Below are 23,126 nucleotides of genomic sequence, written 5' to 3'. Positions count from 1 at the left end.
GCAGTTGCACTATTTTACTTTCTCACCAGTAGTGCACAAGGGTTCCAATTTCTTCACGTCTTCACCAACACTTGTTATTTTCTGTTTTTTTTTTTTAAATAGTAACCATCCTAATGGGTTCGAGGTGATATCTCATTACAGATTTGATTTGCATGTCCTTAATAGTTAGTGATGTTGGATATCTTTTCATGACCCTGCTGTCCATTTGTATATCTTCCTTAGAGAAACGTCAATAGTTCAATTCTTTTTATCACTGAATAATATTCCATTGCATTGGCATACTACGTAATTTATTTATCCATTAAAGTACATCTTGGTTGCTTTCAAGTTTTGGAAATTATGAAAGAAAAAAAAAAAAAACAGTGGTGCCCTGGTCTTTTTCTTTAATTACACAGAAGGAGAAGCTACCACCACCCTTATCCTCAGTAATGCCACCTTTCTCTCTGGTGCTCTCCCACTTATGTTATATTATATTATATGCTACCAGTTGATTTTTTCCTGAACCATGACATCCACCTCATTGCCCCTGCATTATTTTCTGATTCAGGGTAATCAGTCTGGGAACCACTAACAGATCTATTAATTCTTTGTATGCAACACAACAGAATCCTCCACAGCATCCTCAAATACTGGAATGTTTATCTACTTAATATGATCTGGGAGCAGAACAAATATTAAGAAAGTCAACATAAATAAGGTTTTTCTTATTTTCTTTCAAAACTCTAAAATGTTGCCTTTGCATTCTATGATGTTAACTTCAATCACCAGTGACTAAGTCACAGTTATTCACTTCTGGGATTAAAATACCCACTATAGACATCAGCAAACAGAACAAAATCTGATTTATCCAACTGTGTTTTGCCAACAAGAAATCTCTTTTAAGAAGCATTGTACACTGTTACGTGTATTCCCAGTAAAAAGAAACGTATGTAATACATGTTGATACAAAAATTAAAGTAACTTTATTAAATCTTATTTTTGTATTATGTATTTTCCATTCAAAGGGACCATTTAGTATTTTACTGTAATTATTTATAAATTACTGTTAACTGTTAATTATCTGTGTGTGGATTATCAATCACAATCTTTAAACCCAAGATGATGTTTCACTGGAATTGAGTATATTTTTACACTAAATTCTTGATTTATTAGGTTTTCTTGTGTGAGTTTAGTGAATATAAGCATAGCTTAAGTCATGGTATGACGTAAGTAGCACAGTAACTATGCTGCTTTTCAAATCTAAAGAAAAATTCGCTTTATATTAGACATTACTGGGTTAGATTTTTCAAGTTTCTGCTTCCTTCAATTTGTGTAATGAATATGGATAGCATGCAAATTACTACACCTGCCCAGTAAGTATAACCTTTCCAGACCTTGGGTGCTTTCTGTGCATCAAGCAAAATGTCAAACACAGAGTGGGTATAGTTGTTGAAAGTTGTCTCTAAATAGTATGTTAACTCTTCTGTTATTTAATTGTTGTAACTAAATATAAGACCCAATAATAATGAATTTAACCATAATTTAAGTGGCTATAATTCTTAAGGGGAATGAACACTTACTTTTCAGCTGCTGTAGATTATTAGGAGCTATCTCTGATTAGTTTTACTTAAGATGATTTGGGTTTCACTTTTCAACAAAAAGATGAAAAACACCACATACCTTGTATCTCACTAGTAATAATTTCTTGTTAAAAAATTAAGATGAACTAATGGCGTGTATACATTAAATTGCAGTGGAATAATAATTGTCAATACTTATGTAACTCTTAGGCCAGGGACTATTCTAAGTATTTTTCCCTTATTTTTCATAAAAATTTAGGAAATATATTCCACTGTTATCCTTATTTTAACAACAGAGAAAACAGGTACAGAGAAGTTAACTAATTAGCTAAAGCTTCCATAACAAATAAGGGACAGAAGTGATATTTGAATCCAGTACAGTCTGGTTTCAGAGCCTCTATATTTTACCAGCTGCTAGACCATACTACCTCCCTGTTGAATTATCTGACCTTCTTCCTACTGAAGAGACAAATGATGCCTCCAGCCCTCTCTGATATATATCTCAGTAAAACTGGAATACCAATTGTTCTTAACTCCCTTCCAGTGACAGCCTACTCTGACAACATAGGGTGAATTAGATGCTCCTCCTGTCCTCCCCTGTCACATAACACCCAATATGTTGGTCTGTTATAATATTTTTCTTTTCATTCCCCAATTAATTGTAACTCCTTGAAGGAAGGATTATTGAAAGACTGGCACACAACACAGTACAGGAATATAGGAGAGGTTCAATAAACATCTGTTGAATGAGCTAATGCCTCTCATTGTTTGCAGGACTGACTATTGGCACTCCAGAGGACACCAAAACAGTCATATCCACCCCACCACCACCACCATTATTACTCTGATATCAACTTTTGCAGTTCTCCACATTGCAACAAACTTCACATTTCTCTTTGAAACACCAATAGGTATCCCCCCCACCAAAATAGTCTTACCTTCTAAATCTTCTTTCTCAAAGTGTGTTTTGAGAATAGAACGAGTTCCACCTCTATCCACAACTGCCTCTTCATCGTTTCTCTGTAGAACAGAGAGAAAGAAGACTAAATGATAGTACATAGATTCTCTTAATTTCAGCAAATAAACTTTAATGTGATCTAATAATTTAGGGGTTTAATTCAGTAACATAAACCTACTTGTACATGACTATTCTATTTGATTATCAAGTGTTAGTTTACAAAAGACTAAGATTAATTTGACCACACATTCAGAGAAGGAATGTCATTTGATTTTCCATGAAATTGAAGGCAGTCAAACATTCCAGTTGGCGTCATTTATTAGTGAGATGAAAACTAGAAAAGAAACAGTTATCCTGTCAATTTAGTAACATGTATTTTTATCTCTGATAAAGAATTCTTGTTAACAAGATGACATTTTGAACTATACAAGGAAAATATGAAAATCATTAGTGCTATGTCAGGGAGAAATAATTCCATTGCCATTATAAATGGGGTTGGGGGGAACTAATCTCTTGAAAGCAATTAGTATCAATTACTAGGTAAACTAAAACTCTAGTGACTTTGTTTCAGTATAATGCATTTTATTCAAACTAAACTGTAAATTACAATCATGTGCATTAAACCTTCATTCAGTTTCTATAAATTTTTTACCTATTTAGAAGGGCTGGGCATAGGCTTTGTCTTCTGAACACTGTACACATAACTCAAAATAGTACACTCAGTGATTTGGTACTCAATAAAATAATGGGGGAGGTGTGAGTATAATCCATTTTGACCATGCAGGAATGGACAAAATATGAAATACTGAATGAAGTGAAACACAAATTATTTACAACTTTTATCTGTGAACACCCAGGTAAAACTTGCCTTAAAAGTGAATACCGAGTACAAAAGGAGAAATGAAACGGTAGACTAAAGGTGAATGAAACCTTTCAAGATCTATTTCTAAGCCTATTCTAGTTTATTACTATTAGAAAAGTAAAAGGTTTTTGCTTCTTCTCTGAAAGCTTTTTAATTCCTGAACATAATCTTAATAAAGATTTGTCCTCCATGTTTGACAAATCAGTACTTTCAACTGCAGGAGTATAGACATATTTCAGCCTAAAAAGATCAGCTCTCATATGCTTCAAATGCAGCACAGTATGCAGCAGAAGGACATGTTTCATAGCCTATAGTCCTGTTGTCTTTCTGACAACTTGTACTGACACAAGTCAGGGTAAAGTCTTTAAAATCAGAGTTAGATAAACTTATACTATAAATGAGAGAAAATGAGAGAAAAATTAAAATGAAGATAGATTTCAGAACCCATTGCTCTTCTGTTTGGCAAAGTTTAAGAAAATCTGTTGGTTTAACCAATAATAGCAATAGAAAGACTAAAGTTGAGACTTTTATAATTTTCCTGAACCAGATAAATGCAAGTTTCAGCCTATTTTGAATCTGTTCTTGATACATTTACAAATCAAATTTACCCTCTGTGCAAGACATTTTCAAATATATGTCACACTAGAATACAACTCTGCCCTCTGGGGTGTTGTTAGGAAGAATGCCAAAAACTAAGTCATGCATCCTTGTTCAAAGGTCAGAAGGAACACTATTCCAATATAACTCAAAATGGCAGTCTCTGAAAACAACTGCAAAATGGAAAGCTTATATAGAATACATGAAGATGTTTCCTCCTATACAATAAATACTTGATTTTGATTTCAAGGACCTGAAATAATTTTCAGCTTATACAAAATGTTTCTTCCCCTTATTTATATAAAGCATGTATACTGTCCACATACAAAAGATAATTCTGTTGAATCACTAATGTTGAGATATTGAGAGAAAATGAAATTTTGCAGCAGAAGTAGAAATGGAATCTAAATAGGAAATAGCTGATTATTTAATTACTATGCAGGTTACAGGCAGAACTGACCTAATTTTAATTTTTCTTTAAAAGAAAAAGAACTAGAAGCTAGAATATGAATATAACTCAATGTAAGTGACTCATTTTGTAGTTTCATATTATCCTCTTTAAATACTCTCTGGATGTTCCATATTTTCAGCTGAAAATTCCCAAGATACAGATTAATGTTAATACATATACCGAAATTCCTCTACTTTGGCTATAGCTCAAAAGATCACTTCAATATTATTCAAGATGTTTTAGCAGAATATTTCCCTTCCCCCTTATTACCAAGAGCAAGTAAATATGAGGTGTGATGATGGGAATGCAGAGGGACTTATGGCACTGGGTGCCAGTCTATGCAGTAATAGAGCAATAAGATATTTTCACTTCATTTTGAACTGTTACTATCTTTAGAATTGGTGAACATCAAATATATTAATGCACCCTAATTTCCATATGTATTTACTCACCTAGGAACAAATTTTAGCACTGTGTAGGGAGAGAACACAAATATATTACATTGCCTTTCAATACAGTTCACCCTTACTACACTGTTGGGTAAATGTTTATAAGATGATTGAGTCCAGTAAATAGTATTGTGTTGGGATATATATTTCTCAATATGGGCCATGTTCCCTCCAAATTTAAAGCATTGCCCATATTGAGAAATATATATCCCAACACAGTCACATATTCATATATATGTAATCAAAACAAAAGTTTCACAAACCAGTATTTACTCTTAGTATAAAAAATGCACTCTGATATTTTCTGTTCCAGGGTATACTATTTCATTTAGAAGTCCTAGTCACTACCCATTAAATTTATTTCAGGACCGAAAAATGGCTTGTGACATGCAATTTGAAAAACATTGGTATAGACTATGGCCCTGGGACAGACTAACAGTAGCTAGTTCACACAGAAATTTCTTCTAGACTTTTTTGTAAATATCATTAGCTCTATGAATATGTGAATATCACCTTTTTCTGATTTACCATAGCTCTTGAGCACAGCCACCAATGAAATAAACTTTTCTAGTTTTACAAACCAAAATCTAACAGTAATCTTGTGAGCAGGAAAATTCAAACTTTTTCATATCCTTTTAATTCTCATCTCATTTAAAAATGAATAGAGGAAAAGGAGTTCATTTTCAATTCAGAATTCTTTCTTCCTTAGAACTATTTATCATATCATTTTTAAAAAGTAACCACTTTTTCTGCCTTTTTTTTTAGGTATTAGATATTAGAATAGTATTGTGTGCTGTATACTCTCCACTAACCCTTACAGATCCACTTTCCACTCTTACTCACCATGCTCTGTGTCTTTACAGACTGCATTGCTAGGGCCCCTTGCCTTTTAGCTTCCTATTGAGTTCAGCCAATGAGAGATAATGACAGAAGACTATAGAGTTGGGAGGAGAGAAACATGGCCCATTTTGGGCCATAGTTTGGCAATGGCTGTGATCTTCTATCAAACACCAAAGCGCTTGTCACGTGACTCTTCTACAGCTATACATCTTGCTGGTTTGCATTAACTGCTCCCCCACTTTGCTCCTTTAGGCCTAGAAATAGTGACAGTTTCTGACTGTTGCAGGTTTCTGGGATTTCACTAACCCTCGCTGATTACCCTTTATCCTGCCTACTTTTTAAAAAAAATTTTTATTGGAGTATAGTTGATTTACAATGTTATGTTAGTTTCTGCTGTACAGCAAAGTGAATCAGTTATACATATACATACATCCACTCTTTTTTAAATTCTTTTCCCATATAGGCCATTACAGGTTATTGAGTAGAGTTCTCTGTGCTATACAGTAGGTCCTTATTAGTTACCTATTTTATATATAGTAGTGTGTATATGTCAATCCCAATCAGTCCTTTCATTAAATTCTTTTTATCACCCTTCTTGAGTGACCATCTCTTTCTTGCTATGACCCTAATTTACATGTCACATTTATTTCAATGACTAAAAACCATGATATCAAGTTTCATAGAGATGAACATATAATCAAAGTGGTAACCTACATACATAACTTTGACTAAGAAATATCTATCAAAAAATACTGTTGAATGTTTAATTATGTACAATTATTTATTTTGTTTTTATCTTTTGCCTTTAGGAGGCAGACCCCCCAAAAATATTACTACCATTTATGTGAAAGAGCATTCTGCCTATGTTCTTTTTTAGGAGTTTTATGGTTTCAAGTCTTGTATTTAGGTCTTTAATCTATTTTGAGTTTATTTTTGTATATGGTGTGAGGAAATGTTCTAATCTCATTCTTTTACATGTAGCTGTCCAGTTTTCCCAGCACCACTTATTGAAGAGACTGTCTTTTCTCCAATTGCTTTTTGCCTCCTTTGTCATAGACTAATTGACCATAGTCACACGGATTTATTTCTGGGTTCTCTACTCTGATCCATTAATCTATGTCTTTATTTTTGTGCCACTACCATGCTGTTTTGATTTCTGTAGCTTTGTAGTATAGTCTGAAGTCAGAGAGAATGATACCTGCAGCTTTATTCTTTTTTCTCAAGATTGCTTTAGCAGCATTATTTGCAATAGCCAAGATATGGAAGCAACCCAAGTGTCCATCAACAGATGAATAGATAAAGAACATGTGGTATGTATATATATAGGCATATACATATATAATATATATAAAGAAATATTACTCAGCCATAAAAAAAAATGAAATTCTGCCATTTGCAATGATGTGCATGGACCTAGAGAGTATTATGGTTAGTGAAATAAATCAGACAGAGAAAGACAAATACTGTGTTTTCACTTATATGTGAAATCTAAAAAATTAAAACAAATGAATGCATAAAACAAAACAGAAACAGACTCACAGATATAGGAAACAGACTAGTGGGTACCAGTGGGGAGAGGGAAGGGGGAGGGGCAAGATAGGGGTATGGAATTAAGAAGATACAAAATACTATGTATAAAATAGATAAGTGGGAGACATTCAAGATGGCGGAGGAATAAGATGTGGAGATCACCTTCCTCCCCATAAATACATCAGAAACACATCTATATGTGGAACAACTCCTACAGAACACCTACTGAATGCTGGCAGAAGACCTCAGACTTCCCAAAAGATATATATTTTTTTTTCCTTTTCTCTTTTTGTGAGTGTGTATGTGTATGCTTCTTTGTGTGATTTTGTCTGTATAGCTTTGCTTTTACCATTTCTCCTAGGGTTCTGTCTGTCCGTTTTTTTGTTTGTTTACTATAGTTTTTAGCACTTGTTATTTTTTTTTTTTTTTTTTTTTTTTTAACATCTTTATTGGGGTATAATTGCTTTACAATGGTGTGTTAGTTTCTGCTTTACAACAAAGTGAATCAGCTATACATATACATATGTTCCCATATGTCTTCCCTCTTGCGTCTCCCTCCCTCCCACTCTCCCCATCCCACCCTTCCAGGCTGTCACAAAGCACCGAGCTAATATCCCTGTGCCTTGCGGCTGCTTCCCCCCAGCTATCTACCTTACTACGTTTGTTAGTGTGTATATGTCCATGACTCTCTCTCGCCCTGTCAAAACTCACCCTTCCCCCTCCCCATATCCTTAAGTCCGTTCTCCAGTAGGTCTGCGTCTTTATTCCTATCTTACCCCTAGGTTCTTCATGACATTTTTTTCCCTTAAATTCCATATATATGTGTTAGCATACGGTATTTGTCTTTTTCTTTCTGACTTACTTCACTCTGTATGACAGATTCTAGGTCTATCCATCTCATTACAAATAGCTCAATTTCATTTCTTTTTAAGGCTGAGTAATATTCCATTGTGTATATGTGCCACATCTTCTTTATCCATTCATCCGATGATGGGCGCTTAGGTTGTTTCCATGTCCTGGCTATTGTAAATAGAGCTGCAATGAACATTTTGGTACATGACTCTCTTTGAATTTTGGTTTTCTCAGGGTATATGCCAAGTAGTGGGATTTAGCACTTGTTATTATTGGTGGATTTCATTTCTGGTTTGGTTGTTCTCTTATTTCTTTCTTTTCTTTTAATACTTTATAATTTTTGTATTATTTTTGTATAATTTTTTTATTTTAATAACCTTCCTTTCTATTTTTCTTCCTTCCTTCCTTCCTTCCTTTCCTTCCTTTCCTTCTGAGCTGTGTGGCTTGACAGGGTCTTCATGCTCTGGCCGGGTGTCAGGCCTGTGCCTCTGAGGTGGGAGAGCCGAGTTCAGGACATTGGTTCACCAGAGACCTCGCCACTCCACATAATATCAAACAGCGAAAGCTCTCCCAGATATCTCCATCTCAAAGCTAAGACCCAGCTTCACTCAATGACCAGCAAGCTACAGTGCTAGACATCTTGTGCCAAACAAATAGCAAGACAGAAACACAACCCCACACATTACCAGAGAGGATGCCTAAAATCATAATAAGGTCACAGACACCCCAAAACACACTACCGGACATGGTCCTGCCCACCAGAAAGATATGATCCAGTCTCATCCACCAGAACACAGGCACCAGTCCCCTCCACCAAGAAGCCTACACAACCAACTGAACCATAATTAGCCATTGGGGGCAGACATCAAAACCAATGGGAACTACGAACCTGCAGCCTGTAAAAAGGAGACTCCAACTGACTACGTTAAGCAAAATAAGAAGACAGAGAAACACACACAGCAGATGAAGGAGCAAGATAAAAACCCACCAGACCAAACAAATGAAGAGGAAATAGGCAGACTACCTGAAAAACAATTCAGAGTAAAGAGAGTAAAGATGACGCAAAATATTGGAAATAGAATGGAGAAAATACAAGAAACGTTTAACAAGGACCTAGAAGAATTAAAGAGGAAACAATGATAAACAACACAATAAATGAAATTTAAAATTCTCTAGAAGGATCGATAGCAGAATAACTGAGGCAGAAGAATGGATAAGTGACCTGGAAGATAAAATAGTGAAAAAACTACCTAAGAGCTGAATAAAAAAAAAACAATGAAGAGAATTGAGGACTGTCTCAGAGACCACTGGGACAACATTAAATGCACCAATATTCGAATTATAGGGGTCCAAAAAGAAGAGAAAAAAAAAAGAACTGAAAAAATACTTGAAGATATTATAGTTGAAAATTTCCCTAATATGGGAAAGGAAATAGTCAATCAAGTCCAGGAAGCACAGAGAGACCCATACAAGAAAAATACAAGGAGAAACAAGCCAAGACACATATTAATTAAACTACCAAAATTAAATACAAAGAAAAAATATTAAAAGCAGCAAGGGAAAAACAACAAACAATATACAAGGAAAACACCATAAAGTTAACAGCTGATCTTTCAGCAGAAATTCTGCAGGCCAGAAGGTAGTGGCAAGACATATTTAGAGTGATGAAAGGGAAAAACCTACAACCAAGATTACTGTACCTAGCAAGGATCTCATTTGGATTCGACAGAGAAATAAAAACCTTAATAGACAAGCAAAAGCTAAGAGAATTCAGCACCACCAAACGAGCTTTACAACAAAGGTTAAAGGAACTTCTCTAGGCAGGAAACACAAGAGAAGGAAAAGAGGTACAACAACAAACCTAAAACAATTTTAAAAAATGTTAAGGAACATACATATCCGAAACCACCTTAAATTTAAGTGGATTAAATGCTCTAACCAAAAGACACACACTGGCTGAATGGATACAAAGATAAGACCCGTATATATGCTGTCTACAAGAGACACAATTCAGATCTAGGGACACATACAGACTGAAAGTGAGGGAATGGAAAAAGATATTCCATGCAAATGGAAATCAAAAGAAAGCTGGACTAGCAATTCTCATATCAAACAAAATAGGCTTTAAAATAAAGGTTATTACAAGAGACAAAGAAGAACACTAATAATGATCAGGAGATCAATCCAAGAAAGAGATATAACAATTGTAAATATTTATGCACACAACATAGGAGCACCACGGTACAACAAGCAAATGCTAACAGCCATAAAAGGGGGAATCGACAGTAACACATACATAGTAGGGGACTTTAACACCCCACTTTCACCAATGGAAAGATCATCCAAAATGAAAATAAATAAGGAAACACAAGCTTTAAATACTACATTAAACAAGATAGACCTAATTGATACTTGTGGGACATTCCATCCAAAAACAACAGAATACACTTTCTCTCAAGTGCTCATGGAACATTCTCCAGGATAGACCATATATTGGGTCACAAATCAAGCTTTGGTAAATTTAAGAAAATTGAAATTGTATCAAGTATCTTTTCTGATCACAACGGTATGAGACTAGATATAAATTAGAGGAAAAAATCTGTAAAAAATACAAACACATGGAGGCTAAACAACACATTACTAAATAACTAAGAGATCACTGAAGATCAAAGAATAAATCAAAAAATACCTAGAAACAAATGACAGTGAAAACACGATGACCCAAAACCTATGGGATGCAGCAAGAGCAGTTTAAGAGGGAAGTTTTTAGCAAGATAATCCTACCTCAAGAAACAAGAAACATCTCAAATAAACAACATAACCTTACACCTAAAGCAATTAGAGAAAGAACAAAAAAACCCCCACAAAATTAGCAGAAGGAAAGAAATCATAATGATCAGATCATAAATAAATGAAAAAGAAATGAAGGAAACAATAGCAACAATCAATAAAACTAAAAGCTGGTTCTTTGAGAAGACAAACAAATTGATCAACAATTAGCCAGACTCATCAAGAAAAAAAGAGAAGACTCAAATCAATAGAAATAGAAATGAAAAAGAAGAAGTAACAACTGACACTGCAGAAATACAAAGGATCATAGAGACTACTACAAGCAACTCTATGCCAATAAAATGGACAACCTGGAAGAAATGGATAAAGTATGAGAAAAGCACAACCTTCTGAGACTAAATCAGGAATAAATAGAAAATATAAACAGACCAATCACAGGCAATGAAATTGAGACTGTGAATAAAAATCTTCCAACAAACAAAAGCCCAGGACCACATGGCTTCACAGGTGAATTCTATCAAACATTTAGAGAAGAGCTAACACCTATCCTTCTCAAACTCTTCCAAAATATAGCAGAGGGAGGAACACTCCAAAACTCGTTCTACGAGGCCACCATAACCTGGATACCAAAACCAGACAACGATGTCACAAAGAAAGAAAACTACAGGCCAATATCACTGATGAACATAGATGCAAAAATCCTCAACCAAATACTAGGAAAGAGAATCCAACAGCACATTAAAAGGATCATACACCATGATCAAGTGGGGTTTATTCCAGGAATGCAAGGATCTTCAATATACGCAAATCAATTAATGTGATACACCATATTAACAAATTAAAGGAGAAAACCCATATGATCATCTCAATAGATGCAGAGAAGGCTTTCGACAAAATTCAACACCGATTTATGATAAAAGCCCTGCAGAAAGTAGGCATAGAGGGAACTTTCCTCGACATAATAAAGGCCATATATGACAAACCCACAGCCAACATCATCCTCAATGGTGAAAAACTGAAAGCATTTCCACTAAGATCAGGAACAAGACAAGGTTCCCCACTCTCACCACTCTTACTCAACATAGTCTTGGACGTTTTAGCCACAGCAATCAGAGAAGAAAAGGAAATAAAAGGAATCCAAATTAGAAAAGAAGTAAAGCTGTCACTGCAGATGACATGATACTATACATAGAGAATCCTAAAGATGCTACCAGAAAACTACTAGAGCTAATCAATGAATTTGGTAAAGTAGCAGGATACAAAATTAACACACAGAAATCTCTGGCATTCCTATACACTAATGATGAAAAATCTGAAAGTGATATCAAGAAAACACTCCCATTTACCATTGTAACAAAAAGAATAAAATCTAGGAATAAACCTACCTAAGGAGACAAAAGACCTGTATGCAGAAAATTATAAGACACTGATGAAAGAAATTAAGGATAATACAAATAGATGGAGAGATATACCATGTTCTTGGATTGGAAGAATCAACATTGTGAAACTGACTCTACTACCCAAAGCAATCTACAGATTCAATGCAACCCCTATCAAACTACCACTGGCATTTTTCACAGAACTAGAACAAAAATTTTCACAATTTGTATGGAAACACAAAAGACCCCGAGTAGCCAAAGCAATCTTGAGAATGAAAAATGGAGCTGGAGGAATCAAGCTCCCTGACTTCAGACTATACTACAAAGCTACAGTAATCAAGACAGTATGGTACTGGCACAAAAACAGAAAGATAGATCAATGGAACAGGATAGAAAGCCCAGAGATAAACCCATGCACATATGGTCATCTTATCTTTCATAAAGGAGGCAGGAATGTACAGTGGATAATGGGCAGCCTCTTCAATAAGTGGTGCTGGGAAAACTGGACAGCTACATGTAAAAGTATGTGATTAGATCACTCCCTAACACCATACACAAAAATAAGCTCAAAATGCATTAAAGACCTAAATATAAGGCCTGAAACTATCAAACTCTTAGAGGAAAACATAGGCAGAACACTCTATGACATAAATCACAGCAAGATCCTTTTTGACCGACCCCCTATAGAAATGGAAATAAAAACAAAAATAAACAAATGGGACCTAATGAAACTTCAAAGCTTTTGCACAGCAAAGGAAACCATAAACAAGACCAAAAGACAGCCCTCAGAATGGGAGAAAATATTTGCAAATGAAGCAACTGACAAAGGATTAATCTCCAAAATTTACAACCAGCTAATGCAGCTCAATAACAGAAAAACAAACAACCCAATCCAAAAATGGGCAGAAGACCTAAATAGACATTTCTCCAAAGAAGTTATACAGATTGCCAACAAACACATGAAAGAATGCTCAACATCATTAATCATTAGAGAAATGCAAATCAAAACTACATTGAGATATCATCTCACACCAGTCAGAATGGTCATCATCAAAAAATCTAGAAACAATAAATGCTGGAGAGGGAGTGGAGAAAAGGGAATACTCTTGCACTGCTGGTGGGAATGTGAATTGGTATAGCCACTATGGAGAACAGTATGGATATTCCTTAAAAAACTACAAATAAAACTACCATATGACCCAGCAATCCCATTACTGGGCATATGCCCTGAGAAAACCATAATTCAAAAAGAGTCATGTACCAAAATGTTTATTGCAGCTCTATTTACAATAGCCCAGAGATGGAAACAACCTAAGTGTCCATCATCAGATGAATGGATAAAGAAGATGTGGCACATATATACAATGGAATATTACTCAGCCATAAAAAGAAATGAAGTTGAGCTATTTGTAATGAGGTGGATGGACCTAGCGTCTGTCATACAGAGTGAAGTAGGTCAGAAAGAGAAAGACAAATACTGTATGCTAGCACATATATATGGAATTTAAGAAAAAAAATGTCATGAAGAACCTAGGGGTAAGACAGGAATAAAGACACAGACCTACTAGAGAATGGATTTGAGGATATGGGAGGGGGAAGGATAAGCTGTGAGAAAGCAAGAGAGTGGCGTGGACATATATACACTACCAAACGTAAAATAGATAGCTAGTGGAAAGCAGCCACATAGCACAAGATCAGCTAGGTGCTTTGTGACCACCTAGAGGGGTGGGATAGGGACGGTGGGAGAGAGGGAGACTCAAGAGGGAAGAGATATGGGACCACATGTATATGTATAACTGATTCACTTTGTTATAAAGACGAAACTAACACACCATTGTAAAGCAATTATACTCCAATAAAGATGTAAAAAATAAAATAAAATAAAAATAAAGCAGAACGTAGCACACTATTGTAAAGCAATTATAGGCCAATAAAGATGTTAAAAATTAAAAAAAAAAAAACCCTTAGCATGTTCACTCAGTAAAATAGATAAGAAACAAGGATATACTATACAACACAGGGAAATGTAGCCATCACTTTGTTATAATTTTAAAAGGAGCATTATCTATAAAAATGTTGAATCACCATTGTGTACACCTGAAACTAATAAAACTTTGTAAATCAAGTATAATTCAGTAAAGAAAAAAAACACCTAAATAAATAAATACAGCCGACTCTGTATTTTTACAAATATAGTCTCTATACAATCTGTAAGAATAAAATACAATTCAAAAATGTTATGATTAACAAAAAAAGATACTGTTGAATAAAGAGTAGAGGACAAAATGGTGGGGAAGAGACTCTGAATCATCAAAGAGTTCTCAATAGCATAAATAACTCAAGAATGCTTAATTTATGGGCTTCCCTGGTGGCGCAGAGTTTACCAATCCACCTGTCAATGCAGGGGTCACGGGATCGAGCCCTGGTCCAGGAAGATCCCACATGCCGCGAGCAACTAAGCCCATGCATCACAACTACTGAGCCTGTGCTCTAGAGCCCATGAGCCATAACTACTGAGCCTGCATGCCACAACTACTAAAGCCCACATGCCTAGAGGCCGTGCTCCACAACAAGAAAAGCCACCACAATGAGAAGCCCGTGTACCGCAATGATGAGTAGCCCCTGCTCACCACAAATAGAGAAAGCCTGCACACAGCAATGAAGTCCCAACGCAGCCAAAAATAAATGAATAAAATAAATTTATTTTTTTAAAAAAAGAATGCTTAATTTCTGAAAGAAATGAAAAATAGAGTATAGAGTAAACTTCTGGATGTGTGATAAGGGAGTGAAAAAGAGTAACTAATCAAATATAAGTATTAAACTCTTGTGAAGAATGTTCCCTGTAACTGGAGGAATATATGTATATATTTCTACCCATGAGGATCTACGTAGAAATTACCTTTTATTCAGTTTACAGGGTCTCTCTCAACCTATAGATTAATATCTTGTTTAACATTAATGAAACATTTTCCAGTATCGATTTAAGAAGTAGTAGAAACATTTAGACACATGTATTTTATAAACATGACCTGAGAGTTCATTTCTTAAGTGTTTATTTCCAAGGGCTCCACACTTGTCAATTCTCATTAATGTTAAAATACTTCACAGAAAATTAAGGTTGATTTTACTCACTTCAGTAATGTTAAAACATGCTGTTAATAACTGGTAACATCTCACATACCACATTATTTTCATACTTTGCTTTAATAATGTGTTGCTACTGTTTCATTAAAGGCATGCAGAATTTTAACTCATTGTACCCATCTCCTCATTACTTTTTATTTTAAATAATGAAAATAAGAAAATTAAACATTAACACTTGGATTCAAAGTAAATATTCATCATATGCATCCATATTTATTCTGGAGGCCTCCTATTTTTTTTCATTTTTCCATGTAAGCTAAAGTATTTTACAAATATAAAAAGGTCAGCTGTTTAACTTGTAATTGCATTATGCTGTATTACATAGGGCAATAGATATGAAAGCATCAGCTCAGAGATTAACATTTCATAGGAGTTCAATACATACTAGCTGAACTGAAATCTAAGCATATGTCAGACTTAACTTTGAGTGTCACTTAGTATATTATAGTTTTAAAAAATAAATGAACCCATATATTTTTACTAGCATATTATTTTGAAATTAGGTATTGAAAATCTTGCATCTACTTTAAAATATAGACTATACCATTTCATGGTAATACAAGTTCAATCCATCCATTTTATACACTGTATTACTTAACTCATATGAAACATATTTAAAGTAGTCCAATAAATCACTCTTTCTCCTTTCCGGTGTTTTTTTAAATAAAAAAGAAGTGAGTCTGCTTCTAAAGTGTCTAATTGGGGAGGTGGCAATTAGGTTTCATTTGCTTATGCAAAGTAAATGTGTTATTTCATCTTTACACATACAAGAAAAAATAGAACTGAGAATAAGAATTGGAGAGTAAAACCCTCTGTCATAGGAATAAGGATAAGAAGGCATAAACTAAATCACCATGTAAAAATTTTAAGATTTTTCTCATATCATTTACTTGGAAAACTCCACCCATACAAACATTAAAGACCTGTTGGGGGACTACACATTTATGTCAGGTGTGTTAATCTGTTGAAATGAAGTACTCCAAAGTCAGGTTGAAATACTGAAATGTTGAAATGCTGAAAAGCTCAGTGGTGGTGAAAATCTTACAATGCTAAGCTATTTCTGGCTCAGGATTAATTTCATCACAACATATAGTACTGTACTTATTACTGCCACTGTGATCCAAAGAATATTGTCTCTCCTGTCAGGCCTTCTAGGGGGCCTAACATCTGATGGTTTAAGGATAAAAAGTGTTTGAGAAGTTAAGAACAATTTCAATTAGCCAAAAATATTTTAATGGGCAGTGATACCTTCATAACTGAGTTCCTACCTTGTTTGCCCACCTGATCCTCCAGATTTGTTTGTTTTGAATTCTGGACTTGACTCCTGCCTTGTCGTTGAGTCCTCTTACAGCCTCATTTCTGCAGATAAACCCAATTCTGTACCCAGAAAAATGATGTTAACTGCTGCTAAATTTCCTACTGCTGCTTCATGCTGTCTCTACTCTGTTCATATTGCTTGCATGTAAAATGCCCTATGAGGCTCCACCTGTCTTTGTAGGCCTTCCTTATTTGTCCTGCTGTGCCCTTCCCTAAGCATCTGCCACATCCCCATGATCTTGTTTGGAGCTCAAGTACAAGTTTTGGTTGTATAACCCGTCCCTCTGCTGCTGATGCTCCCTTTAGGAGGTCAACATAAAGGCAGTATTGGATAAACACTGAGGGTTCGTATGTGGGGCCACATACCTCCTGGATTTAAGTCCTGTTTCAATTAATTCCTAGCTGTGTGACTTCACCATTTTATGTAATCTCTCTGCATCTCGAGTGATTTATTAACATATGTAAAGTTCTTGAGTTTGCCAAGCATGTATTAAGTTCTCAATAAATGTTAATTATAACATTGTTATTTATATTATTATTTGTACTATCAGAGCCACAAAAATCAATAAGACCTAGCTCCTTCCCTCAAAGAGTTTATAGGCTTCATGTTAGGTACAATGCACAATGGTATCATGAAAGAAATTCATACAGGTGAAACTCAATCATAAAGATTATTATTTTTCTCCAAGAAAGTCAGTAAAAACTCCATTAAAAGAGACACTTCAGTTGATTTTTAAAAGATCAATGTATCTTTGCAAGGCAGACAAGGGGACAAAGTGGTAGTTTGGGCATAAATCTCAAGAGAAAAAACCTATTTATCTGAATAACGGAAAAAGACATTAGTAGGACCAGAGCAGGACTACTAATTTGGTTCTCATTACAACGCAAATGCCTAGAAAGAAAACGTCTCCTAAAACCTGGGACAGGATAAAAAATCCTGATGTGCAAAAACTAGAATTTCTAGAAAGTGGAGAAATAATAATTATATAGATAATATTCTTAAAATTTAAAACTCCATGAACAGGTAAAACAGTGGGCTGGAGAGACAAGAATTAAGGAACTGGGGAAAATATCTGAAAAACTATACAGAATATATCACAGAATAACAATGTGAAAAATATGAAATAGATAATTTTTAAATGAAGGATAATATGATAAAGTCTAACATGTATGTAATTGGAGTTCTAGAAGATGAGAATAGAGAAAATGAGGGAGAAGTACTGCTTGAAAATAATAGGTGAAAATTTTTCCAGAATTGATAGAATACATGAATCCTCAGATTCAGTAATCACAAACAGTATAATTAAAAGACAATTCAGGGGCTTCTCTGGTGACACAGTGGTTGAGAGTCCACCTGCCAATGCAGGGGACACGGGTTCGTGCCCTGGTCTGGAAAGATCCCACATGCTGTGGAGCGGCTAGGCCCGTGAGCCATGGCCGCTGAGCCTGCACGTCTGGAGCCTGTGCTCCACAACGAGAGAGGCCACAACAGTGAGAGGCCCGTGTACTACACAAAAAAAAGACAATTCATACGTAGACATATCATGTGAAACTGCAGAATGACACATTTTTAAAGCAGCAAGGAAAAAGAAAGAGATTACACCTACAAAGGAATGACAAAAATAGAAGTCAGAAGACAGTAAAATAATATCTTCAGGATACTAAGAAAAAGTAATTGTTAATCTAGAGGTAAGCTAAGCTATCATTCAAGAAAGGCACTTCAGACAAACAGAAACTGAGATAATTTATCACTAAGGCATCATTTCTAAAGGAATTTCTAAGTATATATTTCAGAAAGAAATAGAGTGATCCCAGAAACAATGTATGAGATGCAAGAAGGAATCCTGAGCTAAGAAACTGAAGGACATAAAAAAATAAAATAAACATAAGATGAATTTAAACATAACTTCATGATATCTAAGATCCTTTCCAGTTGTACAATACTTGAATTTTTTTATATTCAACTGTTTTCTACTTCAGTGTAAGGGTCATTTTTGTCTGTATTAAGTACCTATCTGTACTTCAGCTTACATTATAAAAATGAATTATAATAACATTTATAATCCTTCCATATATTAATACACTTTTCCATTCCTGATATTTTTACTGAGATACTATGGACTTGTAGGAGACATAAGTATCAATTATAGGAAGGGGATAAAAGTATACAGATACATTTTTAAGTAAAATTGTCAATTTCTAACCTTTCCATTGTGCATAAATTCTTGTTCTTTTCAACTTTGTAAGAATCTACAAAATTAGAGTACTGCACAAGTATTTAACCTTCCCATCACAAATTAGGACAGTTCTGAGTTGGCCTACATACACAATAGTCAATTAGATGAGTTATTTAAACTGAAATAAGCCCAAAGTGTCTGTAGTTTAATGATTTATAGGTGAATTGGACTTGAATATTCAATAATTTGCAAACTTAAGAAAGAAAGGAGTTTTCTAATATAAGTAAATCAAACAAATCAAGTCAGAGAGTAGGAATAATAAAATGATATTTGTAAAGCATTATGGATTAAATAAACAAGGGAATTTCAAGATATTTTTACATAACTAAAATTGTTCTGAGGAGTAAGTAATAAAACATCAGAAGATGAACTTCAATGATAACAAGCAGTGAAAATAGATACTTCAGGTATATGCTTAAGCTACAAAAAGTATAGTGTTTAAATAATGTAAAAAGTAAAGTAAGCAAGTCTAAGCAGTTCTATAATTTTTTTCTTTAGCCTCAGTGATTGTTTATTAGTGATATATTTTATCATATCATTAGTAAAGTGATAGAAATATGAGTAGTCATGCAATTTACTAAAAAAATTAACTTCTATTACATTTAATAGTAACTGTAAGCAAAGCAATTTTCCTAATTATACACATGTCAAAAATGTGGAGAGGGAAAGGAGAAGGGCCACTTTATTTACTTTCCCCTTTAAATCTAAAAAAGGACAAAACCAAACCAAAAAATAATCTGTGCTCTTAAATTTCTAATTATGTCAAAATTCAAGGGACATAGAGAAAGAAAATTAAAAATCTTAAACATGGAAAAGATGGAATTAGATTTGAAATGGGAAATGAGGAAAAAAGAAAAGTTGTAAAAATATATATAAAACTTTCGATGGATAACTTCTGAAATTTCCTCAATTATTTATTTCCTTCACAAAACCAAAAGCTATTATCTGAATTAAATTTGTGTATAATTGAGATGTGAGAATTTTTTCCACTCCTTAGAAGAACCAAATGCCAATTATTAGAAATATATGTGATTCTGCATTTGATTTATTTCTGGTTTTATGTTTTTGTTAGTTTAGTGTTTAGTGTTTGTTTTCATTTTGGGGTTTGTTTATTGGTATGGTTGCTCTCTTCTTCTTTGATTTCTCTCTCTCTTTTTTCTTTTCTTTTTTTGAGTGTGTGTGTGTATCTTTCTTTGTGTGATTTTGTCTGTTTATTTTTGCTTTTACCATTTGTCTTGGGGTTTTGTCTGTTCGTTTATTTGGGATTTTTGGTTTTTGTTTTGTTTTTTCTGCTTCCTTTTCCTCCGTGCCATGTGGCTTGCAGGGTATTGGAGCTCTGCCCAGGGGTTGGGCCTGAGCCTCCAAGGTGGGAGAGCTGAGTCCAGGACATCAGGCCACCAAAGAACTCCTGGCCCTGTGGAAAATTAATTGGTGAGTGCTCTCCCAGAGGTCTTCGTCTCAACACTAAGACGGTTCCACCCAGCAGCCAGCAAGCTCCAGTGCTGGATGTCTCATGCCAAACAAGTAGCAAGACAGGAACACAATGCCACCCATTAGCAGACAGACTGCCTAAAGTCATACTAAGCTCACAGACACCCCAAAATACACCACCAGATGCATTCCTGCTCATCAGAGGGACAAGATCCAAATCCACCTGCCAGCACACAGGCATCTGTCATCGCCACCAGGAAGCCTACACAAGCCACTGCACCAACCTCACCCACTGGGGACAGACAACAGAAGTAGAGGAACTATGACCCTGCAGCCTGCAGAAAGGAGACCCCAAACACAGTAATTAAACAAAGTGAGAAAACAGAGAAATAAGCAGCAGATGAAGGAGCAAGGTAAAAACCCACTAGACCAAACAAATGAAGAGAAAATAGGCAGTCTACCTGAAAAAGAATTCAGAGTAATGATAGTAAAGATGATCCAAAATCTCAGAAATAAAATGGAGAAAATACAAGAAGCAATTAACAAGGGCCTAGAAGAACTAAAGAACAAACAAATAGTGATGAGCAACACAATAACTGAAATTAAAAATACTCTAGAAGGAAGCAATAGCAGAATAACTGAGGCAGAAAAATGAACAAATGACCTGGGAGATAGAATGGTGGAAATAACTGCCAATGAGCAGAATAAAGAAAAAAGACAGAAAAGAATTGAAGACAGTCTCAGAGACCTCTGGGACAACATTAAACACACCAACATTTGAATTATAGGGGTCCCAGAAGATGAAGAGAAAGAGAAAGTGTCTGAGAAACTATTTGATGAGATTATAGTTGAAAACTTCAATAACATGGGAAAGGAAATAGTCAATCAAGTCCAGGAAGCGCAGAGTCCCATACAGGATAAACCCAAGGAGGAACACACTGAAACACATATTAATCAAACTATCAAAAATTAAATACAAAGAAAAAGTATTAAAAGCAGCAACGGAAAAACAACAGATAATATACAAGGGAATGCCCATAAATTTATCAGCTGATTTTTCAGCAGAAACTCTGCAGGCTAGAAGGGAGTGGAAGGATATATTTAAAATGATGAAAGGAAAAACTTACAACAAAGATTACTCTACCCAGCAAGGATCTCATTCAGATTCGACAGAAAAATCAACCACTTTACAGACAGGCAAAAGTTAAGAGAATTCAGAACCACGAAACCAGCTCTACAACAAATGCTAAAGGAACTTCTCTAGGCAGGAAACACAAGACAAACAAATGACCTATAAAAACAAACCCAAGGCAGTTAAAAAAATGGTAACAGGAACATACATATTGATAATTACCTTGAATGTGAATGGATTAAATGCTCCAAACAAAAGACACAAACTGGCTGAATGGATACAAAAACAAGACCCCTATATATGCTATCTACAAGAGACACACTTCAGACCTAGGGACACATACAGACTGAAAGTGAGGGGATGGAAAAAGATGTTCCATGCAAACGGAAATCAAAAGAAAGCTGGAGAAGCGATACTCATATCAGACAAAATAGACTTTAAATTAAAGACTCATAAGAGACAAGGAAGGACACTACATAATGATCAAAGGATCAATCCAATAAGAATATATAACACTTGTAAATATTTATGCACCCAACATACGAGCACCACTAGACCTAAGGCAAATGCTAACAGGAATAAAAGGGGAAATTGACAGTAACACAATAATATTACGAGACTTTAACACCCCACTTACACCAATGGACAGAACATCCAAACAGAAAATAAGTCAGGAAACACAAGCTTTAAATGACACAGTAGACCAGATGGACTTAACTGATATTTATATGACGTTCCATCCAAAAACAACAGAATATACTTTCTTCTCAAGTGCACATTCTTGAGGAACAGTCTCCAGGATAGATCACATCTTGGGTCACAAACTATGCCTAGGTAAACTGAAATTGTATCAAGCATCTTTTCTGACCACAATGCTATGACACTAGATATCAATTACAGAAAAAAAACAAAACTGTAAAAACTACAAACACATGAAGGCTAAACAACACACTACTAAATAACCAAGAGATCACTGAAAAAATCAAAGAGGAAATCAAAAAATACCTAGAAACAAATGACAATGAAAACACGTAGACCCAAACCTAAGGGATGAAGCAAAAGCAGTTCAAAGAGGTAAGTTTATAGCAATACAATCCTACCTCAGGAAACAAGAAAAATCTCAAATAAACAGCATAACCTTACACCTAAAGCAATTAGAGAAAGAAGAACAAAAAACACCCCAAAGTTAGCAGAAGGAAAGAAATCCTAAAGGTCAGATGAGAAATAAATGAAAACGAAATGAAGGAAAAAATAGCAAATATCAAAAAAAACTAAAAGTTGGTTCTTTTAGAAGATAAACAAAATTGATAAACTATTGGCCAGACACATCAGGAAAAAAAGGGAGAAGACTCAAATCAACAGAATTAGAAAAGAAAAAGGAGAAGCAACAACTGATACCAAAGAAATACAAAGGATCAAGAGAGACTACTACAAGCAACTATATGACAATAAAATGGATAACCTGGAAGCAATGGACAAATTCTTAGAAAAGTACAACCTTCCAAGATGAACCATGAAGAAATAGAAAATATGAACAGACCAATCAGAAGCACTGAAATTGAAGCTCTGATTTAAAATCTTCCAACAAACAAAAGTGC

General features: G+C 34.8%; 1 protein-coding gene across 4 annotated transcripts in view; it reads right to left on the bottom strand.

The window, feature by feature from the left end:
• The window catches only part of SLC4A10 (solute carrier family 4 member 10), a 221,952-nt gene that overhangs the window by 183,310 nt on the left and 15,516 nt on the right, over window positions 1–23,126 (bottom strand). For 2 of the 4 annotated variants that reach the window (XM_065881069.1, XM_065881070.1), the window contains exons 1-2: window positions 4,330–4,345; window positions 2,498–2,581 (exon numbers count right to left, since the gene is read on the bottom strand). Coding sequence is in view for 2 of the 4 variants with exons in the window: in XM_065881067.1 (XP_065737139.1) it covers window positions 2,498–2,579 (82 nt within the window). In the remaining 2 variants the exon portion in view is untranslated. Of the gene's footprint in view, window positions 1–2,497; window positions 2,582–4,329; window positions 4,346–23,126 lie in introns of those variants that run through there. The other 2 variants (XM_065881067.1, XM_065881068.1) reach the window with 1 other exon arrangement.

Source organism: Phocoena phocoena, chromosome 7 (assembly GCF_963924675.1).
Source record: "Phocoena phocoena chromosome 7, mPhoPho1.1, whole genome shotgun sequence".
NCBI classification, from domain to species: domain Eukaryota; kingdom Metazoa; phylum Chordata; class Mammalia; order Artiodactyla; family Phocoenidae; genus Phocoena; species Phocoena phocoena.
Note: the sequence above shows the minus strand (reverse complement) of the source record. Positions and strands in the feature narration are given on the sequence as shown.